We start from the raw sequence: 17,612 nt of genomic DNA on the forward strand, positions 1-17,612 counted from the left end.
CCTGTTAAATTTAAATTCCAGATAAAAACAAAGACTTTTTTTCAGCATAAGTCTAACTCAAATATTGCATGAGACATACTGATACTTAAAAAAAAAAAATTGTTAATCTGAAATTCAAATTTAACTGGACTGTCCTTATTTTTATTTGCTAAATCTAGCAGCACCAAAATTCTCCACTTATCCAGGATTTTGAGCAGTGGCACAGTTTCTAAGATGGAAGAAAGGGACAGAATGCTACTTTGGCCATGATTAAACACTGTCACTTGGAGCGATACGATTTTCCTTTGTATGTACAAAGGCAGTGCCAGCATCACTGGGGTTTGTCCTCCTACCTGGTCCCCATAGCTCGGTGCACTGCTCCTCCAGGGTGGGGCACATCCCCATCAAGCAGTAGCCCTTCCCATTTTGGCAAGGGAAGCCATTGACTTGGAATCGATCATCGGGGCAAAGACCGGATTTGCCATCACACATTTCGAGCAGGTCACACTCATCTTTTGCTGGTCTGCACACCTCACCAGCCTTTTTAAACTGTAGGGAAATAAAATTGGAGAGAAGGCTTTTTTTCCACCTGACTTAACCCTAATGTCTCAAATTGATTCAAATAATATTTTCCCTGTGGCCTTTTACTGGCAACGTAGTTAGAGGCATCGTTCTATTTTAGTTCACGTTTTCATTGTATAAGCTAAAGCCATCTCCTATAATGTCACTTCTGTTGACTTTGGCCAAGCCCTGAGTCTTTAAGCAATCAATAATTCTGAATTTGTAGAGCAAACGTTATAGAAATAACAATGAAAAAATACAGAAGAAAACTGAGCAATATCTTAGATGGAAAGAAGGAAGTTATTTCTCCCTTTGCTGAATGCATCTTTGACAAGCTTTTCAAGGAGATTTAAATCTGCAGCTTCAGAGAGTTATTGGTGAAGTAAATCTTCCATAGTAAGGAAGATAAGTTTACAAGCCCAGATCAGCATGCTCTGAGACTTTCCCAGGCATAGAGTTTCCTAATCCTTCATTCCTTTTATTGTATGGTCAGATATTTCTTTTCAACTCACGTCTTTCTATAGAATGATTTATCAGAAGGAGGAGACAACCAAATATTCATTTCATGTGTTAATTAATTCCATTGCAATCTATTATTGCGAGTCTTGCTCTTATGAGCTCAGAGAAACCTTAGGAAAAGAAATTCTGCCATTCGTACAAATCTGAAGAGGCCTGTGTGGATATTGGAAGCATACCCTTCTTTAGTTGAAGTGAGAAGGCATGCTCTCATATCATCAAAAGGCTTTCCATATCTTTACGCTGGTGAAAGAATGTGCCAAAACTAAGATCCGGCACAGCCAAATAAATAAATAAATAAATATTTTTTTAAAAATCCAAATTTTCATCAGAACATATGAGACCCTCCAAATTCAAGCCCCCCCTACTCCAGTCAGACTAGCTTTCTTACCAGATGTCACACAAACCATGCTTATATCTTCTTTTCTTTCTTCTTTCTCCTTGCCTGCTCACTTGGAATTTTTTCTTTCTATTTATCTAAAATCTACTCACTACTTTCCAGACTAATTGAAAGCCTCATTTTCCATGAAGTCTCCTCTGACCTCTTCAATGCAAATCACTGTTCATCTTTTCTACATGTGGTAGGAAAAGAGCCCTGGATTTGGATTTGAAAGATACAGGTTTGAATCTTGGCTCTGCCAGTGGCTAGATGTGTACCCTTAGCAAATGGATTTAATCTCTCTGAAAATCCATTTCCCGATCCAATACTAACTTTATAAGGTCATTATGAACATTAAGTGAAAATATATGTGGAAACTATTACCCATATAATGGCCATCTGTCATTATAAAATCTACCTGAGCATTTAATCACGTATTATATTTTCATCTGTTTTAGTTATGTATATCATCACCCTAAAGAAATAGCAAGTTTTTTGAAGTCAAATACTAGTTTTCTTTATCACCCATAATCTCTAACAAACAAGACTTAATAAACACTTGTTGAATACTGCTTAAGTTCTCAAATTTTCTTCATTTTGGCCTCCTTTATTTCTTTCCTCTCCCTCCAACATTAAAAAAAAAGAAAAGAAAAAAGAAACAAACAAAAAAAACCCTATCTCAAACACTGCCTATAACCTGGCATGCCATCTGCACATTCCTTTTACAGATGGTTATTGGGCTTTTAAAATGAACGCAATTCTGTGTTAGGTGAGCATGAATCAGACTCCAGACATTAAGAATCAGTCTAACTAAGATGACACATAAACAAATAATCATAACAGAGAATTCTCTGCAACAGTAGAATGTAACATGCTGAACTCTAGCTGGAAGAGAAAGTCAAAAAAGCCCCCCAGAGAAAATGACACGGCATCCTCATCTTATGTCTTTTTTCTAAGAATTTCACCCGGAAGTGACTTCAAAGGTTGAAGACAGAGGAACCCCTATATTATTAAAATTAAAAGCTTTTCCACTACACCATATTAAAGTGTGAAATAAAATTCATATTTTATGGCAAGACACGGAAAATTTAAACATAAGAAATTGTCTCTGCCCTCTGGCCTCCTCTCTCCCCACACTGTGCACTGCGTATCTGCATTAGGCATTGACCAGACCTCCCCATCAGCAGAAATACCTGCTCAACCATAAAGACCAACATACTCCCAGCACCAACAAGATAACTCCTTAAAAGATAACATTCCTTCTTGATCTTGTAAGGGACCATGGTGACGCTTAGATATTGATTGTGTAAATTATCAATCATATGCCATTTAACGTACAGCCCTCTGTCTCAAAAAACTTACACAACTGTGCTTTGACTTCTAACTGGCTCAACAGTTTTTGGAGCTTTCTGAGATGCTCTTCCCCGGTTATAATCCTCAATTTGGCTAGAATAAAATTTTCCATTTCTTTCTTAGATCGACTGATTAATTTTTTGCTGACAAAAGGGATATGCAAGCAATTGCTGGATTTGGTCCAAGAGGGTCACACAGCATCAGAAGAAATAGCAGGTGGGAGTAACAAAGCATTGGCTTTGGAACTGATCATACTTGGCTTTTGCCATTTAGTGGCTGTATTATTTTGTACATTATCTGTTCTGAGACTCTGTCCCCTCTAAAACAAAATTAAATTATAATATACACTTCAAAAGGCTGTTGGAAGATTAAAGAGCCCATCTTCGCAAAGTACTCAGTGAGGACTTGATAGATGGTAGGTAACATTATTTTATAGACAGAAAAATATTACTTTGCCTATTTCATTTAACATAATCCCTAAGATTTTAATACAGAAAAAACAAAGAGTAATCATAATTATTAAGATAGAATAAAATAATAATCTTACCCGGCATTTTTCACAGCATTTCCCTACTGCACATTGAAAATTTGCTTTGATTTTACATGTTTTTGCATCACAGCAAACGTTGGTACATTCCTAAGAAATACCAGAAACAAATGCAAATGCAAGATTACCTTTTGGTCTCATTTCGGCACAGTTCATAATACAATTTATTCATCACACAGACCTTTCTTTGATGTAGTCTGAAAATGATTTGGGGGGAAATTAAAAAAAAAAAAGAACAAAGTTTAACATTAGAAATACTGAGTTTGGGGGCTTCCCTGGTGGCGCAGTGGTTGAGAATCTGCCTGCCAATGCAGGGGACACGGGTTCGAGCCCTGGTCTGGGAAGATCCCACATGCTGCGGAGCAATTACGCCCATGAGCCACAACTACTGAGCTTGCGCGTCTGGAGCCTGTGCTCTGCAACAAGAGAGGCCACGATAGTGAGAGGCCCGTGCACCGCGATGAAGAGTGGCCCCCGCTTGCCGCAACTAGAGAAAGCCCTCGCACAGAAACGAAGACCCAACACAGCCATAAATAAATTAATAAATTAATTAATTTTAAAAAAGAAATACTGAGTTTATCTGAATTCTACTTATATCATTTTTTTATTTGAATATCTTTTCTAGTTCCCCCAATCTCCCATAGTAATACTGAACATGGTCTATTTTTGGTGAAATATGAGAGAAAACAAAAGAAAGGGACAGTTTTTGAAAATCAAATTCCTCTGGATAGTTATAGAACATAATTAGTTCAGCTCATCAATTTTGTATCTATGCAGCAGTAAACTTAATCTCTAGAGCATGTACTGAAAATCTAAAAATATAGTTCTTTATTCAAGTTTGACATTTAATTCAGCTCTCTGTAAAGCAGTATACTTTGTCTTGTTCTCCCCACCTTGCTTCTGAGAAATCAGGCATCTGCACAGGGCTTTGGAGAAACTCCTACTTTGGGAACCTCAGAGTGAGATATTTTCAGTTACCAATTTTTAGGGTTAAAACTCTTGCCCTTATTCAAACAAACATCATCTGGGAAAGATTCCTTTTTCTCACAGAAGGGATAAATGTGTAATCCTATTTTGAAGTTACTGAAAAGCTGACCCCCTGAGAGCTTGGCCTGGTACTCGCATTAGGTGTTAATAAGATGGGGGCAAAGGTCCCATTCAGAATCCTGGCTGCCCTGTCAAGAGGATGGGACCAAGCCAGGCACTTCGAATGGTAACAAGTCCTGCGTCCCAAAGTTGGCCTGACAAATGTCTACAAACAAACATTTACAAAATTACAAGAAGTGTGATTTTTTTAGTGAACTGCACATTCTTTGATAGTTTATCTCTCAGCAATTGAAAAACAAAATAGATCATTTTAGAAAGAACTTGGTGGTACCTCGGGGGTCCCACAGTCACAATCTTCTCCCATTTCTATCAACTGGTTCCCACAGATCGGGGTGGATACGATATCTGTAGGCAGCGGAACGTTAAAGAGGCAATTGGATAATTTATCTTCCAAGAATTTTTCGTAGCTGACACGGCTGCAGGAACTGAAGTCCGTAGGTATGTAGAAGCTGTAAAGGTAAGGAAAAAGAAAATGGAATACAGTCACGCTGAGCAGATAGGGAGAAATATCAGACACTGGGTGTGATACGCTCAAAACGTGACCCAAAAGATCAAAGGGAATACACTCACCAACTGCTAAATCATGAGCTCTTATTTTTGCGCCTGAATTAGCCCACCGGGCAGGTATAAACACCTCCGGCTTAATGAGCAAGGCAAGCATGGTCACATCTCAAAATAGAGCATCCAGGCTGCTGTTTAATAAACTAAAAACCCTTCTAATTTATCCAGATAATCTCATTCAGCCTTCGGTCATTTTGGTTTTGAAGTCCTAAAGGCACTAAAATTATATTTATTTACATGTTTAAGAATTCATTTTCCTTCAGAGGGATTTCTGTTGACAGCCTCTCTTCATTCCACAAATAACAATGAGGTTAATAAAGCAGTAGCCAAGGGGAGTAGGGGGGAGGGAAGGAATGGGAGTTTGGGATTAGCAGAGGCAAACTATTATACATAGGATGGATAAACAGCAAGGTCATACTGTATAGCACAGGGAACTATATTCAATATCCTGTGATAAACCATAATGGAAAAGAATATGAAAAAAATATATATGTCTATCTATCTGAGTCACTTTGCTGTACAGAAGAAATTAACACAACATTGTAAATCAACTATACTTAAATAAAATTTTAAGAAAATTTTTAAAATGCAGTAATATCTGTGAGAGATAGCATAAGATATGTAACTGGCATGCAGCCGTATGCTATTTTGTGGAAGGGCATGGGAGACTAACCCTAGCTTGAATGAGCTGGAAGAGGAAATGAACACATAAAAGGGATTGTGGGGTTCTTAAAAATAAAATTCCAGGGCAGTTTTGCCTAAGGTGTGGCAGGAATGTGTAATCTCTTTTCAAAGACTCTCATCATCTTCCTGTGAGAACATTCTTCTTTTTTTAAAAAAATTTTTATTAGAGTATAGTTGCTTTACAATGTTGTGTTAGTTTCGCGTATACAGCAAAGTGAATCAGTTATACATATACATAAATCCACTCTTTTTAGATTATTTTCCCAAATAGGCCATTACAGAGTATTTAATAGAGTTCCTTGCATGATACAGTAGGTCCTTATTAGTTATCTATTTTATATCTAGTAGTGTGTATATGTCAATCCCAGTCTCCCAATTTATCTGCCCTCCCTTTACACCCTGGTAACCATTAGTTTGTTTTCTACATCTGTAACTCTATTTCTGTCTTGTAGCTAAGTTCATTTGTACCCTTTTTTTAGATTCCACATATAAGTGGTATCATATATTTATCTTTCTCTGTCTGACTTAGGTCACTCTGTATGACAATCTCTAGGTCCATCCATGTTGCTGCAAATGGCATTATTTCATTCTTTCTTATGGCTGAGTAATATTCCTTTGTATATACGTACCACATCTTCTTTATCCATTCCTCTGTTGATGGACATTTAGGTTGCTTCCATGTCCTGGCTATCGTAAATAATGCTGCAGTAAACATTGTGGTGCATGTATCTTTTCGAATTATGGTTTTCTCTGGATATATGCCCAGGAGTGGGATTATATGGTAACTCTATTTTTAGTGTTTTAAGGAACCTCCATACTGTTCTCCATAGTGGCTGTACCAATTTACATTCCCACCAACAGTGTAGGCGGGTTCCCTGTTCTCCACACCCTCTCCAGCATTTATTGTTTGTAGATTTTGTGATGATGGCCATTCTGACCCATGTGAGTTGATACCTCATTGTAGTTTTGATTTGCATTTCTCTAATAATTAATGATGTTTAGCATCTTTTCATGTGCTTTTTAGTCATCTGTATGTCTTCTTTGGAAAAATGTCTAATTAGATCTTCTCATTTTTTGATTGGTTTGTTTGTTTTTTTGATATTGAGCTGCATGAGCTGTTTGTATATTTTTGGAGATTAATCCCTTGTCAGTTGCTTCATTTGCAAATATATTCTCCCATTCTGAGGGTTGTATTTTTGTTTTGTTTATGGTTTCCTTTGCTGTGCAAAACCTTTTAAGTTTAATTAGGTCCCATTTGTTTATTTTTGTTTTTATTTTCATTACTCTAGGAGATGGATTGAAAAAGATCTTGCTGTGGTTTATGTCAAAGAGTGTTCTGCCTATGTTTTCCTCTAAGAGTTTTATAGTATCCAGCCTTACCTTTAGGTCTTTAATCCATTTTGAGTTTACTTTTTTGTATGGTGTTAGGAAGTGTTCTAATCATTCTTCTTTAATTACATTTTTCTTCTAAAACTTCTCCATTACCACCACCCAATCTGAATTCACTGAAAATGTGATAAATGCTAATGATTTTCTGAACCCAGATCTTGTGTAGCTAAGATGAGGATAAAGTGACACATCACCCCAACAGCAAAGAGACAGTATGTTTAAACAATGTCTCAGTTAATGAAAAACATTACACATAGATGAGGTACAAGGTAGTTTGGTATAGATACACCTCCATGATTTTGTCCTGATACTGCTATTTAATAATTTGAAAGTTTGAACATGTCACTGAAGATGACAGCCCAGAGTGAACCCAAAACATGGATAAATAGCACCTTCCCAGAAAGGCTCACCTTAGTGCTCTGTCCATCACACATACTGTAGAAGGGCACTTGCAAGCATAGGTGTCATGAAACATTCCAAAGTTATGGCCCATTTCATGGGCCATGGTCCCTGCAACGCTAAGCATGTTGTGACTGTGGTCCTGAGGATGAGAATAGGGAGACAGATCCTCTGGTTTGCAAATTGACTTATCACTCAGGACATAGTAAGTATTTTCACTGTAGTCAAGTGGAGTAGAGAATCTGATTTTAGCTTCAGTCTCCTCACCTTACCCATCTCTTCCCCTCTCTCCTTCTCTTCCCTTCTCTCCTGCCTCTCACCCTGACTTTCTCTGCCCTTTTGTCTCTCTGTCTCTGTATCTCTTGCTGTCTCCCCCCCCCCCCCACACACACACCCCTTTGGTACTGAATCCCCATCGCAAGGCATACAGCCTACTCTCTGTTCTTGTCAATGGGTCCCTATAATGAAAATTTTTGTTATTTCCTGCCATGATGGATAATGACAACTTTTTTTCAACAATAATAAGAAGTTAGAATTTTTTAAAACTGATATACCTCCCCCCTCACATTCGGATTGTTTTTCAAATTCTTTCCAATTTATCAATAATTGGAGGTCTTTAATGTATTTAGTTCATAGGGATCTAGAAGTGCTCATGAACCTAGAACTTTAGAACCACTGGTATCTTTTTCAAATCTACTGCTGCCAAGACTAGACATCAGTCAACTCCAGACTTGCCTTATTGCATGAAGTTCAGCTAGTAGCCAACTTCATTACCAGATAGTTTCTGATTAAAGGTGTTGGACCAGGGCCTCCAAGTTATCCAGAAGCAATAAAACAACACTAAAGAATCATTGCTGGTTGTAATTTCCCAGTAGGGATACAGGAATCTGCCAATAAAACCCACCCACAGAAAACTGATTCCCTTATGTACTTCATTTCAAAGAACAAAATAGAGAAGTCCATCAGGCACAGTACAAGGCTGGCAAACAAGGAACACTTATGTGAGACAGGAAGTTAATACCTACCACTCACAATATTGTTTCATCCTGTTGAGATGAACCTGGTAACCTTACTATCTATTAAAATGGAGTGTCTTCAGTGGGGACAAAAACAAACCAACCAATTTAAGAAAAAAAGAAATGTGTTTAAATAGACACTTTCCAGATTGCCTTATTTGAGGTTCCTTCAAATTTAGGGTACCTTCCTTTAAATAATTATTTTCAAAACTTAAATGGTTTTTTCTACTGGAATTACCTCCATCCTCTCTTCCCCTTAAATCCAATCCATGCTTTGAGGTTCATCTTAATGCAACTTTTCCTGACCACATTACTCTTCATCAACAATCCTCTCCTCTGGATTCCTACTGCAGTTTTAAGTCTATTGGGTTGGCCAAAAAGTTTGTTCAGGTTTTTTCCATAACATCTTATGGATGTTACTATCATATATTATTAACTATTGCTTTAAGTAGGCTAGTTTCTCTTCCAATTTTATGGTAGGCACTTCCAAGTTTTAAAATACATATTTTACTTCCTCTGTTTGTCATAGGAAGCCTATCATAAACCCAGACTCATAAGATATATTGGAGAGATATATACATATTCACTGACGGGAGAAGTAGCAACAACCTATAGCAGAACTGAAGACCTGTTACAGATAGGGCACGAGTTTAACACACACACACACACACACACACACACACACACACACACACACACACACACACACCCCACAAAACTACAAAAACCTCTGCTCCTAAGAGAGAGGGGCAGACAAAAATCCTGAGCCTAGGATCCTATATTGATATCAATTGAGGTTTTCTGCCATTGCAGGAGGGCCAGGAAACTCTTTTCCAGGAATGATCTGCAAAAGTCAGAAAGCAGAGTTTTGCTGCCATTGAAAGGATGCAGGATCACTGAGAAAGCCTAACTGCTGAGACCCAGGGCCTGCTGAAAACTGAAATTAGACAAAGTCAGATGAGAATTCCCTGACCCCTGTTTCCCATCACCAGATAATAGAAAGCTGGACAGAGCATCACACCCAAATTTATTGTAGTCAGATTCACAATTTTCTAGAACCACTCCTAGAGCTGAGGTCACAAGGCAACAAGGCTGAAATCTAAAGAAAGACAGGCTGGCACCTAGTGGGAGAGATGGACATGAACTTCTGTTTACCTGGGGCAGACACTACCAGATGCCAGTAATAACTCATACAAAACATTAAAAACTGATGCGAAGTGAGAGTAGCAGTGACATATATACACTACCAAATGTAAAATTGTCACCTAGTGGGAAGCAGCAGCATAGCACAGGGAGATCAGCTCAGTGCTTTGCAATGACCTAGAGGGGTGGGATAGGGAGGGTGGGAGGGAGGCTCAAGAGGGAGGAGATATGGGGATGTATGTGTGCATGTGGCTGATTCACTTTGTTTTGTGACAGAGGCTAGTGCAATATTGTGAAGCAGTTATACTCCAATAAAGATCTATTAAAAAAAAAAAAGTGTGGTGAAAACACCAAAAAAACCCCCAAAAAACTGATAAATGTTGATTGTGGAATAGCAAAAGAATATGCAAAATGTGAGGAATTCAGACATAAGAGGAATTCCCACCTATTCACAGATTTTTCTCAACATGACGTCACTAAGTGAGAGTTCTGGGAAATCCTCCATCATGGTATTGGCCTGGGGGAGCAGAACAGCAGTAGCAAAGTCATGAAACCCCTTCACGATCCTTCTCCCTTATCCCTGTAATGGAGCAAACATGACCAGCACCAGGGTGAGCTAAGTGCCTCACTTGGCTTACTCTAGTCCTAGCCCTAACTAAGGTCTTAAACTTCTGAGAGAAGGGCAACCAATCTTGTCACCCTCAAGGCACTGGTGAAGTCTCAATGCAACTGTGAAAAAGAAAAAGAAAGGGAAAAACCCCCCCCAAAACCAAAAAACCTCTACCACTGGAGGGGAGGGGCAGAAGGGGCAGGAATGCCTGCTGGGTTTACATCACTAGACGTCTCTACCATCTGGCAGTGGGACAGGATCACTAGAAGGACCCACGCCAGAAACTAAGAGATGCAGGACTTGCCTAAGACTGAGCTTAATGAGAACAGAAGGGAATGCCCTCCTCCCACCAAAAGTCCAACAATCATCCAGTAACAAGTAACAACAACCTATTGATGGGAGATGGATAACAGCTTAAAGAGACTCCCTGTGAGGTGCAGTAAAGCCCTAAAGACGAGTGTGGAACACACAGTGAGAAAAACTCTGGCAAACCATCCTTCATTCTAAACACAAAGTAATGTGAAAGGAATGTAACATCTATGATGTACTGAGGATGGCCATACCAACCAAAAAATACCAAACCCAGCTCAACTCCTGCTAGATTGATTCAAATCCTCACACTGAAGTCTTAGAAGAAGGAAAGAAGTGATCATTTCCAGGCCAAAAAAAAAAAAAAAAAAAAATTATTTACCTCAGACTATTGCCTTTCACGAGATGCCTAACTTTCAACAAAAAATAATACGGCATCCAAAAAAAAAAAAACCAAGAAAAAACAATACCCTGCCAATCAACAGAACCAGACTCAGATTATTAGTGCTTTTGGAGAGGCACTTTAAAATAACTATGATTAATGTGTTAAAAGCTCCAGTGGAAAAGATGACTATCATATAAGACTGGATGGAAAATTTCAGCAGAGAGTTGGACACCATAAGAGAGAATCAAATGGAAACACTAGAATTGAAAAAGACAGTAACAGAGATGAATAATGCCTTCCATAGGCTTAACAGTAGATCCGGAATAACTGAGGAAGGAATCAGTGGATTTAATATTTCAACAGAAATTACCCAAATGGTAACACGAAGTGAAAAAAATGATACAAAGGAAAAACCAAACAAAATGAAACAAACAATGGAGATACAAGTTTTGTGGGGTAATATAGAATGATCGTACATATATGTTCAATTACTTATATGTAATTGAAATCCCAGAAAGTAAAAAGGATGAGAATGGAGTCGAAGAAATATTTGAAGACATAATGGCCTAAAATTTTCCAAAATTAATCACAAATACCAAGCCCCAGGACAAAGGAACACTAAGTAGGATAATTACCTCTCCCCACAAAAACCCCTTAGTTATAACATAATTATAATTATAATCAAATTGAAGAAATTAAGGACAAAGGAAAAATCTTAAAATCAGAAAAAAAAAAAAAGAAACCCACACACATTAGAGAGGAACAAAGGTAAAGTTACAGCAGATTTCTCGTTAGGAACTCCAGCAGACAGTGAAATCACTAAAAGTGCTGAAAGAAAAATGCTATCCACCCAGAATTGTAAACCCAGTGAAATATATATACAAAAAAGAAAGAGAGATAAGGTCATCTTCTTAAAAAAATGGAAAGAATTCATGGACAGGAGACTAGTATTATAAGAAATATTTTTTAAAAATTCTTATGGAAGAAGAAATATTATTATGCCAGATAGAAATTTTCTCTCTGCAAAGAAATGAAGAATGTTGGTAATGTAACCAAAATAAGCACCAGTAAAGATAAGATAAATGGAAAACTAATTTTTTCTCATTTCAAATTGCACGGCAAGATGACTTTTAAAGAAAAATTAGTAACAATGTATATTGTATTTATAGTACATGCGAAGTTAAACATTTGATAAAAATAGCACACAGGATGGAAGGGAGTAATTAGAGCTGCTCCCTTGTAAAGTCCTTATACTATATGTGAACCAGTTAATACCATTTCAAGGTAAAACATACAAGCAGAGATGTATAATAAACCCCAGGGTAACCATTAAAAAGAAACAAATCAATAAAAAGCTAATAATGGAGATAAATGAAATTTTTTTTTATATACTCAATCCTAAAAAGGCAGAAAAAAATAGAAGAGATGGCATAGGAAACATCTAGCAAAATGAAAAATTTTAATCCAACAATATCAATAATGATATTACATATAAATTATTTAAACATACCAAATAAAAGACAGAGATTGTCAGATTAGATAAAAAAAAAAATCCAAGTATATACTGTCTAGCAGAAACCTTCTTTAAATGTAAAGAAATACATATGCTAAAAATAAAAGTAAGGAAGAGGTTGTATCAAGTACACTATAGCCACAAAGTATTGGAGTGATTATACTGAATTTGAACAAAGTAGACTTCAGAATAGGAATATTTCAGGGAAATAGAGGGACATAATATGATAAATGGATCAGTTCTCCAACAAGACATGACAACTCTGTGTATTCACTTTACAATAGAGCTTCAAAATACATGAAGTGAAACTTATAGAATTGAAAGAAGAAACAGACACATCTACAGTTCTTCTTGGGTACTTAAACACTCCATAAACGATTCAAAAGAACTGAACAACACTATAAGTCAACTTGACATAATTGACAATTACAGAACACTCCAACAACAGCAGGACACATTCTTTTTGAAGTTCATATGGGGTAATGACCAAGAACAAACCTCAAAAAAATTTAAAATATCAAAATTCTACAAAGTATATTCCCAGACTCCTATGAACTAAATTGTGTCCTGCCCACTAATTCATATGTTGAAGCCCTAACTCCTAACTGCTAACTCCTAAATGATTATACGTGAAAAGAAGAAAACCCTCAAATTCACAATCTAAAATTCTTCCTTAAGTAACTAGAAAAAGAGTAACAAATTAAATGCAGAGAATGCAGAAAAAAATCAATAATCAAGAGAAGAGCGGAAATCAATGAAGTTGAAACTAGGAAAGCCTCAGTAAAGCAAAAACTGTTTCCTTGAGATCAATAAAATTGATATACCTTTGGCCAGACTGATCATGGGGAAAAAAACCCCCACAAATTACTAATATCATGAATGATAGAGGGAAAATCACTACAAATCCTACAGATATTAAAAGGATAGTAAAGGAATATCATCGACAAGTATATGCCAACTTAAATGAAATGGACAACTTTCCTTGAAGACACAAACTACCAAGGCTCACTCAAGAAGAGATAAATAACCTGAGAAGTCCAATATCTATTGAAGAAATTGAAAATGTAGTTTAAAAATTTTCCACAAAGAAATGCCAGACCCATATGGTTTTACTGGTGAATTATACCGAACATTTCAGGAAGGAATAATACTAATTTTACTCAAATATTCCAGAAAATCGAAGAGTTGGGAGCACATCATTTTATGTGGCCAGCTTTACCCTGATATTTGCTCTAATAACAAAACCTGAAAAACACATTACAGGATAAGATAACTACAGACTAATATCCCTCATGAATATAGATGCAAAAATCCTCAACATATGTTATCATGTTGACTCCAGCATATATACAAATAATACATTATGACCATGTTGGGTTTATACTGGATATGCAAGATCGATTCAACATTTGAAATTCAGTCACTGTTTTTTACCATGCCAAAGGACCAAAGGAGAAAAACTACATGACCTTCTCAATAGATGGAGCAGAACAGCATTTGACAGGCTTGAGCTGTAGAACCAGCAGTTTAAACAAACCTGAACAATGCCAACAGAATGATACGGAGAGCACATTGTAGACGTGAAAGCAAGGCCCACAGTTGTTCCAGAAAATTCACTTGCCCTGCGAAAAAGAGAGAAATTGATAAAGCTTATGACTCTAAGTATATTTTCTATAGACAATTCATCCAGAACCCTAACTAATTAACAGAGAAACTCACATCGCAAATCATCACTCAAATATTACCTTCAGCGTTTGAGTTTGCAGAAGGCATTTTTTAAAATATGATGGTTTTCATACCACCTAAATGCAAGCATCTGGGAGTAATCACTTTAATATTTTATATCTCTTACTCATGGTTCTTGTATTTTTCATTGTGGAATTCATCTCTTGTCAGGAAATAAAGGGGGATTTTTTTTCTAACAAATGTTTTGCTTTATATGTACATATGTATGTATAAATCTATATAAATATATAAATTAAGATGAAACATGTCTCGCTTTAATTTATATTCTCCTCATGTATTTTTATATACGTTTACTTTTATTTTTGCACTGTTTTAGCTGTAGCTTGATTTAAGTTTGGGCTCATTCTATAAGTATTTGTGTTATTGAAGCATTTATGCATTTGCAATATTTGTCCTATTGGAGAGACATTTGAACCACTTGCATTTATTTACATAGATGATATATTTGGTCTTTAGTAATTTTAATTTCTATTTTGGTTTTGTTTCATTTTTTCTTTCAATTTTTAATAATTCCATGTGCTTTTTTGGTTACTATTATTCTGTTATTATTGTCTGTTAAGAATCTGACCCTGATTTGTATCTAGAAATTTGCAAGTATGCATCATTTTAAAAATTCCCTTATAGGTGCATTTACATAAAAAGTTGAACCTATATTTTCCCACTTATCAACATAAAGAATGGCAAGTACACATTTTGCCATGAAAAATGAGGAAATTAGAGAACTTCCTGCCACTTTCCATTCCCTATGGAGTTTTCAATATCTGTTATTCTGAAATGATATTTTGTATCATACATGATATTTTAAAGATTTATGGCATTTATATTCTCTTTTAAAATTATATTGTAAAATTATACTTAAGTCTACATTTTTGTGGATTTAATTCTTACTACTAGCTCATTTATAAAAAAATAAAATCTTCCTCTATTATGGGATTAACTATTTTGGTTTCTCTTTTCAGTAGATAGAGTATATTTGGACTCTAAGATTCATACCCGGTTATGCCCAGGTATGGGTATATTTTGTTAATTTGTCAGGTAAATGGTAAGGCTTTCAATTTACACATGAAAGGACAATTATTTCCTTCCATCCTTATCTTTTTAGTTCTTTTATCCTGTTTATTCTGGTCTATTCAGGAAATCTACTCTTGATACTGGATTACTATTTTTTATCTATACATCTGTCATCTTGTCTATAATTTATATTTCTCTACCCTATTACTTCACAATACTGGATTCAACTACAATTTTGGCTTTGTCCTGGGACCAGTCTGGTAAGAGTTGAATTCCCTTACTACTCACTACCTTCGAGACCCTGGAAAATCACCAAACCGCTCCCCAAAATGAGCTATGTCTTGTGGTGGGCCCCTGAGTCTGGAACACATCTTTCCAAATTAAGGAACTGTGGCAGCTAGCCTTCAAAGATAACCCAGTGAGCCAGCCTTGTGATATTCATATCCTGTGTAGCACCTTCCCTGAAACTGGATAGGTCTATGACTTGTTCTTGACCAACAGAATACACCAGAAATGATGTGTGATTTCTAAGACTGAGTCATAACAAGCCTTGAAGTTTTCTCCTGGGCCTCTTAGAATGCTTCTTCTGGGGAAAGCTAGTCACCTTGTTAAGATTTCCAGAAACCTGAGATTGCCATATTGGAGGAAGTCCAAGTTAGCCACATGAAAAGCTGTATATGCAAAGAGATGACCAACCAGCACCCCACGCAAGTCACTAGACATATAAATGAAGAAGACTGAGTTTAAGTCTGGAAGTTGTGGGCTGCTGCATCGTGCAGTCATAGAGAACCAGCACAGAATATCAATTAATTCTGACAGGACCTAGTCCACTTATTTCCCATGACACCCACTGTTTTCTTAGGTAGTGAAACTCAAGTAATTTTAAATCACTCTTTGTTGCAAACTGATTCCAGCTGCAAACCATCCAGCAGAACTGTCTTGAGGCATATGCTTAGCAGTCTTGTGTCATGTATAGCTGTTGGATTTATTTCCCCTATTTTTTAAATTAGTCACTAATTAGTCATTTTGGCAGGATGGTAGAAGTATGGGATTAGAATATCATGTTCAATTTTCCTTCTGTCCTAGAAGTTTGTCCTGACTGGTGCATAAAGCTAATCCATTCTTTTAAAACATTGAATCTAAATCCCTCTTGCCATTATCTAAACCTGCCTTTCCTTTCTGTTCTACACAATCAAAACAAACAAGCTTGTTATGAATCATTGCTCACTTACTAGCCTCTCTCTTAAAAAAAAAGAAAAAAAGAAAAAGAAATAGTGGGAACAAAAGTAAGAGTACATGCAACATACGATCCAAATGAATACTTTTTAAACTTTAACGCTCTATGTGTAAACCTGTAACCTGAGATACCATTTGCTTTGCCAAGGCTTTGAAAAATGTCTATGGCAAATACCACAGAACATACAAAGGGGAAAATCTATACATACGTGATTAACTGAGCAACATCATGACGCTTTCTTCTTAGGAGGACACCCCCCCTCCATTTAGCAAAATTTTCCAAGGTGAGGCTTGCATTGGGGGATATCTTTATCTTATCCTTGTCATTCCAGATTTCCATCCCAATTAAGGCAACATGAGTATTGAGCTTTTTATAAAGCTGTTGAAAGAGAATAAATGGCAAAGTAACAACGCATAATGGTGTTATTATCTTTTAATATTTTCAATGTACTTTAGATTTTGAAACTTATTTACAACAGCACTGTAAAAACCTTCTTTCCAAACATACTTGTGAAATGGAAGTTACCATCTCTTTTGGCAGACACTAGCGTCCCCATTTGTAGGCAAGACAGACACCCTTAGATATTTCAGGTCTATAAACTCCCTTTTTTGGGACAAAGGGTCTAAAACTTTTCCTGCTTGCAACCTCAAAAAATATTATAATTTCCTGCTAGTAGTTCATGACTATGACTTTACTATAAATATATTTCCTCAAATGTTATGTAACCTCCTCAGAGTCATAATTTTTCAGAATTAGCAGGCTTGACTCGGTGCTGATTTGGACATCAGAAAAGGAACAGGCTACATGAAAAAGTCTTGCAATGTGAGTTACAATAAAGTAAAGGACCTCTAATACTTGAAACTGGACTGAACCAAATAATCTACAATGCATATAGAATAACCTTTAGAAATAACTAGTTAAGCTTATGAGACAATACACTTACTCTAAAGATAAAAACTTAAATTACTACTATAGTTTATAAAACTGCACAGTGTTGGTCAAAGAGTACAAGCTTCCAGTTATAAGATGAATAAGTTCTGGGGATCTAATGTACAACATGGTGATTAAAGTTAATAATACTGTATTCTATGCTTCAAAATTGCTAAGAGAGTAGATCTTTAATGTTCTCATCACAAAAAAGAAATGGTGGCATCATGTGACGTGATG

General features: G+C 36.4%; 1 protein-coding gene and 1 long non-coding RNA gene across 2 annotated transcripts in view; one reads left to right on the forward strand and one right to left on the reverse strand.

Annotated features, from left to right (window-relative positions):
* Positions 1-17,612, forward strand: part of LOC309633708 — a 275,637-nt gene that overhangs the window by 231,889 nt on the left and 26,136 nt on the right. The window lies entirely within an intron of this gene.
* Positions 1-17,612, reverse strand: part of ADAM28 (ADAM metallopeptidase domain 28) — a 60,406-nt gene that overhangs the window by 17,164 nt on the left and 25,630 nt on the right. Inside the window, exons 9-14 of the mRNA XM_082402776.1 lie at positions 16,654-16,823; positions 13,989-14,073; positions 7,487-7,617; positions 4,714-4,891; positions 3,336-3,425; positions 333-528 (exon numbers count right to left, since the gene is read on the reverse strand). Coding sequence (XP_082258902.1) covers positions 333-528; positions 3,336-3,425; positions 4,714-4,891; positions 7,487-7,617; positions 13,989-14,073; positions 16,654-16,823 — 850 coding nt within the window. The remainder of the gene's footprint in view (positions 1-332; positions 529-3,335; positions 3,426-4,713; positions 4,892-7,486; positions 7,618-13,988; positions 14,074-16,653; positions 16,824-17,612) is intronic.

Source organism: Balaenoptera borealis, assembly GCF_965194805.1.
Source record: "Balaenoptera borealis genome assembly, chromosome: 8".
Taxonomy (NCBI): domain Eukaryota; kingdom Metazoa; phylum Chordata; class Mammalia; order Artiodactyla; family Balaenopteridae; genus Balaenoptera; species Balaenoptera borealis.